This window comes from Raphanus sativus, chromosome 4, assembly GCF_000801105.2.
Source record: "Raphanus sativus cultivar WK10039 chromosome 4, ASM80110v3, whole genome shotgun sequence".
In the NCBI taxonomy this organism is placed as follows: Eukaryota; Viridiplantae; Streptophyta; class Magnoliopsida; order Brassicales; family Brassicaceae; genus Raphanus; species Raphanus sativus.
In genome coordinates, this window is record NC_079514.1 from 12,510,775 (window position 1) to 12,526,197 (window position 15,423).

The 15,423-nt window shown below is 29.7% G+C and overlaps 1 protein-coding gene across 1 annotated transcript; it reads right to left on the reverse strand.

The window, feature by feature from the left end:
* Positions 1 to 10,390: 10,390 nt before the first annotated feature.
* Positions 10,391 to 12,392, reverse strand: LOC108835618 (transcription factor MYB30). The gene is made up of 3 exons (XM_018608850.2): positions 12,020 to 12,392; positions 11,520 to 11,649; positions 10,391 to 11,394 (listed from the first exon to the last, which is right to left on the reverse strand). Exons 1-3 carry the CDS (start codon positions 12,150 to 12,152, stop codon positions 10,644 to 10,646), a joined length of 1,014 nt encoding a protein of 337 aa, XP_018464352.1. The 5' UTR covers positions 12,153 to 12,392; the 3' UTR covers positions 10,391 to 10,643.
* Positions 12,393 to 15,423: the final 3,031 nt, after the last annotated feature.

Sequence of the window (15,423 nt, forward strand, 5' to 3'; positions counted from 1 at the left end):
TTATTTATTAATAATTATTATTAATAATTAAAATTTAAATAAATTATATATAAATATTTATTTATTATATTAAATGATAATAACTGGTATTTAAAACAAAATATTTTATTACTATATAGTTTAATATATCATTTTATTATTTAAAATAGTATTTATTAGCTGACAAAATTTAATTAAATTATTATGAATAATGAATATTTAAATAAATTATATATAAATATTTATTTATTATATAAAGTGATAACTGCTGGTATTCAAAGCAAAATATTTTATTATTATATAGTTTAACATATAATTTTAATATTTTATAAAAAAATATAAATACTATTTATTTGTTAAGAGTCACCAAACTAACCAAATATGGAGAAATAATTTTTAAAAACTAGTTAGAGCATCAAACTAGTTGATCAACTGAAAATGTATAAAGGGAGTTAATAAATATTAAAAGTTACTGGGGGCAGCTGCCCCCCTCTCCTATGCTGTAGCTCCGCCACTATATGAAGCAAGTTAGAAAACTGACTGCAGCATCAGAATATTGTTCGAGAACTTTTTGACTTGAGCGTCCGAATATCCTTATATGGCATATACTTTGCCTCTAGTATCCCGAGCCATTATGGATGTTTTCTCAGTGCATAAACAACATGTTGTATATTTTGTCATAATGGTACTGCAAGCATTTTACTTATTAAATATTAGTTTGATAGTTTTTGTTTCTGAAATATTTCATTTACATGATGCAAGATCCTCAAATATTTTGTTCTGTTGTTCATGTTTTTTTAATCTATTTAGAAATTGAAGGATATACAGAGATTGCCAGAAGCTTTTGAACAATCATTTTCAGCATACTATCTCTATATTATCTCTATATGTTTGTATTAACTAATAGCCACATCTGTGAATTATGTCCTCTTGGTGGTTTCATTTACGTTATTTAATTATTAAAGCAATTTTTCTATCATAGGTTCTTGGAATTTAGATTTGATCATGATTCATGAGAACGATGGAATAGAAGAAAGAACAAATAAGCTAGACAGAGTCAGGAGTCATGGATACGAAGAGTACAATCAAATTTGGAAAAATTCCAAAAACATTTGGAAGTTTTTTGTTTATTTTTTTTTTCGATTTGACGTAGCTTGGAAATAATTACAAGGCTGAGAATCTAAATAATTTAACTTATTAAGGAATGCTTTCACTTGGAGGAAAAGCGAGAAAGAAAGGCTTTCATTTAAAACATGTCACCCTCTCCTCCTCTGCATATTGTATAATTAGGGTTTTGGACCACACACGGCCACGAGTAAGAATCAATATTCAGAACGATGTTCGTTTTTTTTGTCAGCCGGAATGACGTTCATTATACCACACTAATACTCACAAATATGCTGATGATGATGAATGTCATATTTGTTTTTTCTCCATCAAGCTATAACACCTATTAAGAACTAAAATTAACCAGTTAGAAAAGAAAATCACACATGTTGTTGTGGACTTGTGGTCAATGGTCATGTTGTAGAGACTTTAGCTTTTGGTCAAAGTTAGAACATATCAGTCTCTCGGTGATTTCAATCATGGTTTTAAATTATGAAACCATCTTTTGGGAAAACTTCCACCCATATATTAATAGATTATAATTAATAAATTTCAAAACTTAGATTAAAATTAGAAATAATCTTCTTACTAATAAATTTACAGAATTGATTTAGAATAGATTAGGTAAAATCAACATTTATTTTTTATTTCAAAGTTTTTTATATTTATGCAAAAAAATAAATAAGACTACAAATATATATTATTAAATATTTATATATAGGGCCACATTTAAATGAAATGTTTTAAGCCACCAAAATATTAGACACGTTTCTGTTTATACCTATGAACAAAAAATTCCATTCTAAGATACATTATAAATGTTGTTCAATCCACTAATGAACATTATAGTGTCCATTGTAACAAAACAAAACTCAATGTTTAGACTTATCCAAAACAGGTCGGAATGGGTCGTGGGATCATCCAACACTCCCCTGCCTCTCACTAAAATCATCAAAAACTTACCTTTTCACTATGTTTAGATTTCAAGTCTTAAACGCGTCTTGGTTAATTTTATTTTCGTGCCTCTTGTTGTTGCTTCACTAGAGTTTCGTCATTAACTTGACTTCTTGTATCCACTTATGCTTCTAATATATACATGATGTCCTTTTGTTTGTTCAAAATATACATGATGTCCATTTTAAAAAGGATGTACAAAAGCATTCTAATGTTTCTATTTTTAATCAGATTAATATCACTAGTTGGCCAATCTGAACTTATACTTCGGTCCAAATAGTTTACATGGTATATCGTAATTGATTGGTCAATTTTCTGACATTAGTCGGAAGATATTTTAAACTCGGATCAAATAATATGATATGCTTTCGGAGTAATCCACTGTGTAGTACTAAATGTGTTTCTCTTGGAACCGACCAGATCAACCAGTAGGCTTTATAAAAAAAAACAAAAACCGGTGTCAGGGGTTTAACCACCGTCTACCTTCTCAAGAGTGGGGATGTACATCTCCACTCTTTGCCTCTTGATTAATCGGTTATGGATTTGCCTTGTTTTTGTGATGGCTAGGGCCAGGACGCCTAACCGCCTCAACCTGTTACTTGATCAAATATATCCTCTAAGATTATCTCCATTGCTCGATTTTCCTTAACTATTTGTCTTGGAGGTTCATGAATTAGCTCAGTTGGTCATATTAGTTGCTAAGTGTTAACAGCTTATCTACTCCTTTAGCTTATTAGTCTTTTTTGGATTGATATTAGACTTAAGTATAGCATTTAAGAATATTTTTATCTTTTTGGGGGATTTTCACACAGTCCTTATGTAGAATATCTTAATTCAAGTTTACTTGTATTTTCCATTTTTATGAAATGAACTTATATTATGACAAAAATGTTAGTAACCTAAATTCAGGAGTGTTCAATCCAGAAATCGGTTCGGTTTCGATTTGTTTTTTTGATTTTTGGGTATTTAAGCTTATAGAAAATAGGTACCATATTAAAATCATATTTACTTTGGTTTAGTTTGGTTTATATACTGTCTGTTTTTGGTTTATTCGATTTTATACCAAAAACCATAAATTTATTTATCTTTTAAAACATTTTATGGATTTTACTTTATATGATTAGATATCGGGTTTTATATAACATGGAGATATTTCGGGTTTTAGTAGCCTATTCTTTCTTTTTATTTTAGGATTTAAAATAATTAGTCAACATAGTAAGTTAATAACTATAATAGTTTTATAGAATAAAAATAATAAAAATTAGTAATCCACTATATTAAAAAAACTAAATATTAGCACAATATTTGTTAACAAAAATATAAAATTTATGTTTAATTTAATTTAATAAAAATGAATAATAACTTTTAACTTAAAATAAAATATAAATTACTAAAATTATCATTTTAAATATGAAGAGTATATAAATAAAATAAATTATGTATATTCTTAGTTATCTAATATAATTTACACATAATTATATTACAATATATTAAATGATCGGTTTATTTGGTTTCATCGGTTTATATACCAAACCATATCTATATGCTGCGATTTATTAAAAATGACATCCATTCAATATATTTGCCTATTTGGTATTACTAAATCTAAACCACTTTCTCTATTTTAGTTTGGTTCGACTTTAATTGATTCGGTTTTAAAACATAGGATTGAACACCCCTAAACCTAATAGTTGTACAAGGAGATTAGTCTTTTTTGTGGCCCGAGTTCGAATCACATTTAATATGGGAAAACACTTTTCAAATCAGAATATTTAAAAGCTGACTTTGCAACTAAGAGAAATTATGGATCTTATATCTTTTAAATTGGAATATTTAAAATTTAACTTCGAATATGTATGGCGTAAAGTCCAGAACTTCAATATAAATGTTAAAAACAAAAGTGAGAAAATTTGCAAAAAATAGAACAATAATTCAAAATGTTTGTATTTTTATATAAAACCAACTTAGCCCTTGATTTATTAAATTTTTATACTAAAATTTGTTTTAAAAAACAATTATTAAAAAAAAACAAATAAAAACTCTCAATTCCTTTTACCCTAACCCTAATTCCCAATTCCTTTTACCCTATAATGATCTTGATTAAGTTTACTATAATGATTAGTTTTTACTTAACACTGACACTAATTTTGTAAGTTTCAGACCATTGTGTGCCTCTCAAAATCTTTGCCTTGAGTTCGTTATTTCCATTTTGCTGTTTCAGTTCTAAGTTTATGTTCTGTGGTATTGTGTTTATTACTAGCACCTGAAAATGTACAATGTTATATTGGTGGGAAGCTAAAGCTAAAATGGAAGGATTAGTTGTATGCTATTACTTATTCCAAATACGCAGGAATTGAAGTGGAATTAAACGATGCTTTAGGCATATCATTCTCAAGGAAGATGATTTTGTTAGCCTTCTTGAGACATATGATACATCAAAGATCCCAAGCCCATGAATGACCGAGTCTTCATCAAGAACAGTGGTAAGCTATCTTTTTTGATATTTATGAGTTTAGGTTGCGGAAGCTTATGAGAAACAGCTGGAGGTTGTTACTAACCGAGACTACCAAAGAGAAGCCTTCTATTGGCACGGTAAGCACAAATTTGATTTCATGTCTATCCCAAACTATCTTACTAGCTTAATGTGTTCCTAAGCACAAATTTGATTTCATGTCTATCCCAAACTATCTTACTAGCTTAATGTGTTCCTCAGCTCCTACGCAAGTGCCAAGTATCAATAGTCTCCTCTGATTTTTCGGCAGGTTATAGCGGTTGGACCAGGTTTTCTAGACGAGGAAGGTTAGCGTCAGCCACTCTACCAATATCGACTGGAAGTACAGTTCTTTACTTCAAGTATGCAGACAATAACTTCAAGGGTAAATATGGTTCCAACTACATCGCCCTAAGAACTTCAGATGTTATGGCTATATATTCTTTTTTTAGTTTACGTATTTTTAACCTGCAACTTGTATCCCTTTGTGGAATTTTTTCCGTCAACGGAAGGAGCTTAATCAGAAAGACTCGAATTTAAAAACATGATTGTTATTTGATTGCTGATATGTTTGCTTAACTTCTCTTACCATTTAACATGCATGCCAATTTGGTACGTCTGTAACGGTTGACGTCTACGCTCATGCCTAAGGTCATGGTTGACGTCTGTACCGATTCCAAACATGCGCGCTAGATCAGGCCTAAGCTCATCGTAACCTCTATAACCGTTTACGTATATTGATCTCTCCCCACTGAACCTCGCTTTTGCACATGTCAAGCAAATGTACAATTTTGTCAATTGTGAAATCTTATTCCATTTTCCACATTAGTTGTGATTCCTCGATCCTCACTGTAACCAAGATTACCCTTCTCTTCATCAGTACTTGACTCGATTTTTTTACAAAAAATTCACATAAACATAGTCTTAGAAAAGCAAAAGCAGATTCTACCGTATGCAAACTTTTTTGAGTTGTCTTTATAACTTTTATTCATAGAACTTTAGAACTAAATATAAAAGTAAAAGATGCATTCATAAAAAAATGAGTTACCTTTAATAAGTATAGACTTTGCATTCTTCATATTTAGATTTTCTATTTAAAAGTAGATTATCGATTCTATCTATCGGAATAAAAGAACTTGCTTAACCTGGAATTCAATTTCCACCATGTCATTTTCTTTTTATAAAAGTTGACATCTTCTTTTTGTAGAACATAACTATAAATTTTAATTTAACAAATTTTATAATCTAAAAATATCAAGTATGTATATATGAGTATTTCATCAATTGGTTCTATATTTTATAATTTTTTTATTCATGAAATTATTTATTTCATTAAGTTTGATAAATAGAAAAGGTAAATAAGGTAAAAATAGAACAAAAAGTTGTTTTATTTGGGTAAATTTCCCCAGGAAAATTGTATCACTTGTGTAGATTGAATTAAGTTAACTGTGTGATATGCACTTTTCCAATGATCCATACGATATTTGGAACTAAACTCTCTTATCAAACATATGGAGTTGGCAAATAACAATATAACACAATGTACAACTTATATTATGGGATGTACTTAATTAACTTTAGGTAGCCAATCAACATTTTAGTGTTTAGTTTAATTTAGTAACTCTGATACTAAATAATTAATGTCTCAGTCATAAATAATTTAGGAACTCTTCCCTGCTTCTCTTTTATTATCCTGTATAAGTCCTCCTTGGGATTCTTTCTCTATTTTTGAGTTGGGTTGTTGTCTGTTTCTTATGTCTTTGTAATAAGTTGTTTAAACAACATTGTAAACTCTTAAAAAAATGGTAAGCTTAACAATTTACCAAAAAAAAAAAAAACATGTGAGAAAGCTAGAAAGATCGTTGCAATAAATAGAAGCAAGAAGCAAGATTTTTTTCAAAAAAGAAAAATAAATAGAAGCAAGAGGTTGGATTTTGGAGACCTCATGCATGAACCGCACATGATTCTTCAGTTCCTTTTTAACACCTTTTCTTCCTATTGGGCTTAAAGTCTTACACGGGCCTAGACAAGCTCACAAACTATAAACTTCTTTTATGTTGGAAATTTTATTTGTAGATGTAGTATTTGAACCGTTTGCAAGAACTAAACTACTTGATAGAAAAAAATACATTCCGCAGTCTATACTGGATTTTAATTGTGTATCTTAAGAATGCAAATTATTCATCTTAGATATGAGTTGTTATGTCCTCGAAAAGATTTGCAAAATTTTTTATTCGAAGTGACTGAATGCAACCAAAAACTCGTTTGCGAAATCCTGACCATCATACTTTCGCTTAATGGCAAAATAAGCATAAACATCTCAGATTACGCAGTGGAACGCCGTTCCAGACCCAACGGACGTGTACATATATACCTATTTTCTTATTATCTCTTCCAAGTATTTTTTTTTTCCGTCAAAGTTATTTATTAAAAGGTCTAAGCCCACCAGACCAAAATCTAAAGAGAACAGCCCATACACAGACAATCATAAAACATTTTTAAACGGGCTATAACCCGAAAAGTCCAACACGAACAAAAACCCTAAACCCGAAAACTTTACTTTGAAACACGCGTCTATATCCTCAACCATCGCAGGACGCGTGTCACACTCTCAACACCGCAGGACACGTGTCGCACTTCCAAGTATCTACTATCTGTTTGTTTTCTAACCATATATATTGAGCAGCATATTGAACTTATCAGCAAAGAATCCTCGAAAATGTGACACTAGTGTTCCAATTTTTCTTTTATACGTGTTTGCTAACTACTCAAAAATTTTACCACACGTACCTTGAATTTGAACCGGATGCGAGCTATATTTTCGTTACAATCAATCATATATGCACAAACTATTATAGTGTAAAATTTATATTTGATGCACAACCAAAAAACAGATGACCCAGGCAAAAAACTGTTTTAGTTTTTAAATCAATAAAAGATAAAATGAAACGGCTGATGAGAATTAAATCAAAAGCCAAGAAGTTGCATACGATTCTTGCCGTACATAAGCTTTACAGCAAAAGAGCTGCTAGCTGCTTATTTTGCCTCTTTATTTGATTTTGACTATTTCTTGTTTGGATTAAAAATTTCATGATAAATGTTTTCTATACGAGATTTAGTGGGACAAATACACTGTATAAACTTAAAAATTATAATGTATAAACTTGTGTCATATTATTTCATTGGAAATAGTCGATTAAACCGATGTATCTATAATATTATTTTATAAATGATTTTGTTTATTTGTTGTTTTTCATAATTTTAGATAATGTTTCATGTTCTTAATATTTGAGTGATGAGTGATTAGTTTATATTTATACTAATCAGTTTATATTTATACTATTTAAAAATTTATTAAATTAAATAAGTATTATAATAGAATTCTAAATATTTTGTTCAATACAATATTTAAAATCATATTTGTTATAGAATATATAGCGTAATATACATTAATTAAGTTGTAAAATATTTTAATTAGTGAAAATTCTATCTATGTAAATATTATATGCTATGTGTTCATAATTTTATTATTGTTCTTTAGTCTTTCTCAAAGAAAATTATAGATACATAATGAGTTGGATATCACTGTACTAACTAAAATTTTAAGATCTTTTGTAAGTATAACATGCATTGTATAAATAATTAAATAAGAGGATATATGAGTTAAAATATAATTTTAAGAATATATCTTCAAAATAATTATATATTATATTATATTAAATATTCTGCTTTAGGTAATCTTTAAAATATTTTTTACAAAATATATGTCTTAATGTTTTAATATGTATTATTTTATTTACAATAGCTAATTTATAGTTTATTATAATCAAATAATATTATATTTTATTGCAGTTTACATGATTTTCATTTTCACAAGAATATAAATCTGTAGTTATAAGACAAACAAAATTATCTATATCCCAAAAAATTTCAAATTATCTGAATTCATAGATATACGTGATTAGAATCTCAATTTTACTAACTAATATATTATATTTAATATAAAAGCAAAAAAACATACCAATGTCTTGAGAATTTATAGTGAGATCTTTATATTATATTTCAGAATATCTTGAAATTAATCTAATACTATTGATTAATTGTGTACACAACTAAAATATACTTAATAATTAATATTGATTAAAATTTCAAAATAAATTTATATTATATATCCAGGTATTACAATAGAATCTTTTCAAACTAAAATATGAAATATATATTGCAACTCATATATGGTAGTGAGTTTCAAAAACAAAAACTTGTGTTGTAGTTTCTCTTTATAATTTTTACTTTTTCATGATTATGAGATATGATTAAAATAATAAAATAAATTTAATATTATTTATACATTATTAACCAATCAGAATTTCTCTATCTATTTTTATCAACAAATTTAGTTTATTAAAGTTATTATAAATTTAAATATATGTAAAACTTATTTACCGTAAATGTATTTAAACGATATTATAATTAGTTGAACCATAATCCAACAAACAATAACACTAGCTCAATTTAATCTCCGGTTTATTTTTTAAACATTATTCCACTGTTATTTCTGTAAAAAGCAGTTTTCTTTTCTTTAAAAGAAAAAAATAAACATGATTCCACTGTTTTTTTTACCGTCGAACGACCACGACGTAATTATCTCAAAACCAAGGGAGATGGTAAATTAATGGTGACATTGACTTCTGTAGAACTTAGTAACTATGTGGTGTAGGTAAGCCACAACACACAACTCACAAGCTCACACGAGATTGAAAGTCAAACTTTCATTCTCATCACTTTCAAAATTAATAATACCAATCCATTCCGTTTTTAAAATACTTCTATAACTTGTCGGCCCCATTTATTTCGTGCAATAAATATTTCGTTTAATTTCTTTACTAGTACTATTTTCTTTATCAATAGGTCTATCAAATTCACCAATAGTAAGCCTGTCTTTAAATCTACGTTTTTCTATTGATGAGCGGCGGCATTTGATACTCTAAACTAAATGTAGTGTACTTTTCTGCTAATAAAAGGACAAGTTGGAACTTGGAAGTATACACTAGTAATCGTTTTATTATTCTATAGCAATAGTTATTATCTAGTACACACTACATATAGAGCGCATCTTATACTGAATTAGCCTAACTAATCCTGATATTAGACGATCTCCGATATATTTTGCTATTTTTCTTCTATAATAGAGATGTGATTGCTCTAATATATTTCTCTAAAATAGAGATCTCCAAATATAGAGAAATACTATTTCTTTTTCTATAAATAGAGGAAAATATAGCAATATCTATTTCAGAAGAAGAAAATAGAGTAGAGTTGAAGTAGTTTTGGTTCTAAATGCTATTATATAGGCAAATATAGAAGAGTGTTGGAGATGCTCTTAGTAAACAAAAAAAATCATGATATTAATAAACAAAAGTTAGATTTTTCTTCTGTCATTTCAGTTTTGGTATGTATATATGTCTATATTTACTTTGTTGTATATATATTCTTTAATGTGGATATTTTTTTATTATTTTGTCAGCTACCCATCTTAAACTAGATTAAGTGTTGGTTAGACGAGCCGATCCTTCGAAGAGAACTTTTATCTGTCTGTGTCTGATCTATATGAAAGAAAATATATCCTCTAATATTTGCTTCTTTTGTTAATGAATCTGTCCGACCATTCATATTCTAGAAATATGAAAGAGAGAGTCGCATACTCGAATTCCTCATGTAGTCTTTTGAACAACCTCAATCTCCATCACATCTCGATGTGAAGATCTCAAAGATTCAAAATATGACATAGTACAACACTTATTCAAAATAACATATAGTAAGCAGGAAAAATAAAGAGATGGGATTTTACACCAATACCAATACTTCTAAATCAATCAAATATATAAACCAATAACAAACATGTGAACAATATTTCCGACCCCTTTGGAATTCATAAGGCCATTGTAAAACAATCCCCCGTAATTAATTGTAATTACCGAGGGAACTTATTAAATTATTAATATTTAGCTCAAGATATCTAAAGAGTTAATTCGGAAAGCCAAAAATAAATAAACTATAAAAGGAAAAAGAGATGATGATCCTAAAATTAGAACCATCTGATTAGGCAAATTCTTCAGAAGAAATTGGGGTTTTCATCCAACACAATATCACCAATCGGTCCACCAGAATCCTCAAACAGCCACTTTTCAAACAAAGACCATTGACTTTGGTTACTGCATCCAGTTATGTCTGGTTTGGTCTCATGATCAGGTGATACGCCAGCCTGATGATATGATGAGTCACAGCCTTTCAAATGATCAAACCCCAAAAATGACTGAAATGCCCCTGCATAGTCCTTATCGACATCACTCTTGATCACTTCTTTTGTCTCATAATCTGGAGAAACCCTTAGACCGGCAGAGTTCTGAGTCTTTGGAGGGTTCTTCACCCACCCTTTGAGCAGTTTTGCTATATTCTCGGTGCTCGAGGCATAAGCAGTAGATGTTTCTTGCATCCTAAGAAACCTGCAAGCTGAGGAAGTAGAACGTCTTGATTCAGCAGAAGAAGATGTTGTGGCTGTAGTGGCAAATGTAGAGGTAATGATTGGTTCTACGACAGGAGACAAAGCCTCAGAGAGAGCCTTCTTCGCCAAATGAATATCAGTTTGAAGCCTTCTTTCCCATTGGCCTCTTGAGATGTTTGAGTTTGAATTAGCAGAAGAAGATGATGGAGAAGAAGAGAGCGAGGAACGGTCTCTTGATTGATCAAATTCTTGAAGAGAATCTTGATTGGCTTTGTTGAGTTTCTTCTTCAAATGAGTGTTCCAATAGTTCTTAATGTCGTTGTCTGTTCTTTGTGGAAGATATGACGCAATTGCAGCCCATCTATACCAAATAATAAATGTCCTCTATTAATATTTTTTATTTCTTCTCATTTCAAAAATTTGGGAAAAACAAAATTAGAGAAATCATCTTTTGGTTAGGACTTAGGAGTGAACAATTAAATTTACCTATTCCCCAAGAGAGCTTGGAGATGGACAATCATCTTTTCTTCATGTTCTGTAAAGTTGCCTCTCTTGATTCCTGGCCTTAAATAGTTTGTCCATCTAAGCCTACAACTCTTGCTGCATCTAAGTAACCCTGAATTTTTAAGAAAAAATGATGATAAAGGTAAGAAAAATGTTTAAAATAGATAAGTAGAGACTTAAATTTTACATACATAAAAAAACAAAAAACAAGATCTCATGCATTAGATCTCGATCCTAAATTCATTATCAAAACCCCTAGCTAATTTATTTCAAATATGGTTTTGATTACGCTTATTCCACAGTCAAACTCATTTGGAAAACAGTGTTTGTACTAGCTAACCGATTAATCCGTACCACTTTGGTTCCTTGTCTACCTTTCAACCTCGTAACCCTAGTAATGTCTACATATATTCATACAAACCATGAGAGATGATGTAATATTTGTAAATAATGAGAGAGCTGACGCTTGAAGATTAGCATACCAGTATTGGTCGGAACGGCTCTCCAATTACCAGGACCATGTTCTTGGATGTAAGTTACTAGAATGATATCTTCTTCAGGAGTCCATGGCCCTTTCTTCACTCCTCCTTTGTCACAACAAGGAGGTCTCACCATTATCTTGAGCTCTCTTTATCTATCAATTAATTTAAAATCACTCACTTTTTCTGTTTTTTTTCTTGGCCGCTCTTAATTTCCCACTACAAGAACTCTTTGCCAAGACAATAGAAGAAAACTGGAACAAATTTAGTTGTTTATAAGTCACAGTACTCTTAAGCTCACTAATTAGTACTCTTGACTTTGGATGGATCTAAATGGTCTAAGCTTGGCGACAAAGGTCTATGTCCACCTTCTTCTTCCATATATATAAAAGATAGAAAGAGAAGTTGCTGACCCCTCTTGGTCTCTCAAAATTGAGGTATTTAATTTAATAAATATAAATAAATTAAAATAAAATGGGTAAAGCATTAACTACAAAAGTGGAGGTAAAGCCTCCAAAGTCAGCCACGAAAGTAAAAGTCTCTACCCTCCACACAAAACCGCGTGGCATTCAATGTGGGTTTGCTCCTTTCAAAAACCCTAATATGAAAAAAAATAATGAATGAGGTTATGTTATTTAAAATTGAGAATAACGGGAACATGCATGATAACATGACAATGATATGTGAGATGATATCTCCCTCTCTAGCTATTGATTTATTGCTATGATAATTTTAAGAATTGAATAGTGGCTATTGCATTTATGTGTAATGCATAGGCTTTGTTAGTAATAGTAATTGATGAAAGGGTCTTTTGACGAACGAGATTTTCTCTGCGTCATGGTTTGCTGTTTTGGTGTTCCATGAAAACGAATTTATATTTTTTTAATTAGAAAAAAGGAAAAATATTGCTGTTTCGGATTTAACCAGTGGGTCTTTGGCGTTTGTCAAATTACATGGTCTACGTCATTCATGGTGTTAGGAATTTTTTTTTTGACTGAATGGTGTTAGGAACTTCTCTATATTTTGTTCAAAAGAAAAAAGAACTTCTTCTGGTCAAAAAGAAAAAAAGGAACTTCTATATATATATATAATATGTTTGTATATGCATCTATATGCATATATCATTATATGATTTGGTATGTTTTTATTCGGGTATGGTTAGCGATTTGAATTGATGCACCACATCTGGATTTTTGGTAAACATAGTTTTAAATGAAATTAAGAGATATTTTTATGAGAATTTGGCATAAGATAATGGAGATTTCTGGATTTGATAGACACAAGTCATACAACCATATCTATTTATGTCAACGTGTGTATGTATGTATATATCAACAAATTAATTAAAAAGATGATATCAATTTGATTTTCACGAGGCCGGAAGAAAAGGAAGAAGAAGAGACACGGGACTCCTTTTATTTCTTCTCTTTTGTCGATGTTGTGCTATATGCGATATCTATTTATTTCTATATTTTATATTTATATGTATTTATGCAGGTAGGTTTTCTTTTCGTTGATTTGTATAAGTGTGGAATTTTATTTTGTCGAAAGTTTACCGATTATGTACGATTATAAAAATGTGTTAACAGGCTGTTTATCAATCATTTGGATTCAGATTGCATTTTATCAACTCAAACACGTCAATACGTCATGCATTAATACCAAACTAAAAAACAACTCATCAGTTACGAATCCAACTCTCTTTTAAAGTAATTCGAATTTCCGATGGCCACAGAAATGGGAGTTATGTACTTTATAATAGTATGATATATTGTAGATATGGTATTTTACACTAGTATATATCACATAACGCATTAACATGTAGGGATGAATCATATGGAGGCATACTATTCTTGTAAATTATACATATATGATTTGCTATTCTTAAATGGCGATCAAGAACATGGAATGCATGTGTGGTGTATGGATGGTGCTTGTGATGTAGGGACGGGCAAAGCACATTTTCCAGCGTAAATACCTATTTTAATTATTAGCTAGATAAAAGAAATAAAAAGAGAGAAAACTCTTTATTAACTTTTTCTACAACACTCTACCGTGATTTCACCGGTCTAGAAAACCAAACCGGAAGTATCAAATCGACATATAACATAGCTGAAAATGAATTTCTTGTCCCATGTGCAAGGTTTTCCGCCATTATGCGCTTTTGGAATATGTCGGATAATAAAATTGGGGAAAACTCTTTAGTGGCATAAAAAAATAAATACTATTAGGTATTGAATACTGTTTGCCAAAAATAAAAAGAGAAATAAAAGCACTGCAAGCGCACATGCAGTTAATACATAAGACCAAATGCAAAGTTCAGTCCCTATTTATTATAGCAAGTGCCAGTGCATGCGAACGGTACCATTTTCCTTAACCCAAACGAATTGATAACCGCACTTAACCGGTTGTTAGGTTTGGTTATTAAGTTGTTTAAATATCGAGTTAAGGCCTATTTAAGGCTATTGAATGTTTGGGCCTGGTGATTAAACAACGGGCCATACTTTCTAAACTGGGACCCATTAATTGAAGTCATCTTCTCAGATATTCCGGCCCGGCCATCTGATCAAGTTTGTTTGTTGGTATCAAGAAGACAAGCAGTTGGCAAGTCAATGTATATGTTAAGTTAGATGAGATTCCGGTTTAAAAGTATGACCCGTGACCGTATAATTATTTACATAAACTATATGTTTAACATATTTGAAACTATAATTTCTATTAAATTAAATTTGTTATAAAAAAAATTATCGCTGTTGTTGTTTATTATTAGAGCTTGATCAGTGACCGTATAATTATTTTCTTTCATTTAAAAATTTTCTTTGTACTAATGGTATAATATATACATATATATATATATAGGATTAGTACACGATTGTTATATTAGTATGCAGGTCAAAAGCGAAATGTTATATTAGTACACGATTGCAAATCATGTATAATATTTATAGCATGTAGTTGCATGATCATACGTAATTGATGACATCATAATTTTTCTACTATACCATATGTAATTTTTATTATCATTAAATATGGTAAATTTAGAATTATGAAATGTATTTATTAAACTGAAAAGACAACATTAATAAAAAAACTATAGATAATTTTGAAATTGATTTAATAAAAAAAGAAAGTTAAAATTTTATATTAGGACCACACATTAATTCAACTAAAAAGACAAATATTAAAATAGGTAATTTTGGGGTTTAGGGTTTGAAGGGTTTGGAGTTAAGTTATAGGGTTTACGGTTTTGTTTTTTTTAAATACAAAATACAAATAAATAAATAAATAATTTTATAAATCAAAAAGCATTTTATGAACAAGAGATCATTTCACTTGTGTTTTGTTATTTTTAATTGCAAAAAAAACAGTTTATGAAACAAGAGATCATTTCACTTGCGTGAAACAAA

What these genes read in the sequence shown, in the direction of transcription:
- LOC108835618 (XM_018608850.2), bottom strand. Translation starts at nt 12,152, where the DNA reads ATGGTGAGACCTCCTTGTTGTGACAAAGGAGGAGTGAAGAAAGGGCCA. An exon ending in AGCCGTTCCGACCAATACTG is followed by an intron (nt 11,650 to 12,019) that starts GTATGCTAATCT and finishes TTAAAAATTCAG; the next exon opens with GGTTACTTAGATGCAGCAAG. An exon ending in CAAGCTCTCTTGGGGAATAG is followed by an intron (nt 11,395 to 11,519) that starts GTAAATTTAATT and finishes TATTTGGTATAG; the next exon opens with ATGGGCTGCAATTGCGTCAT.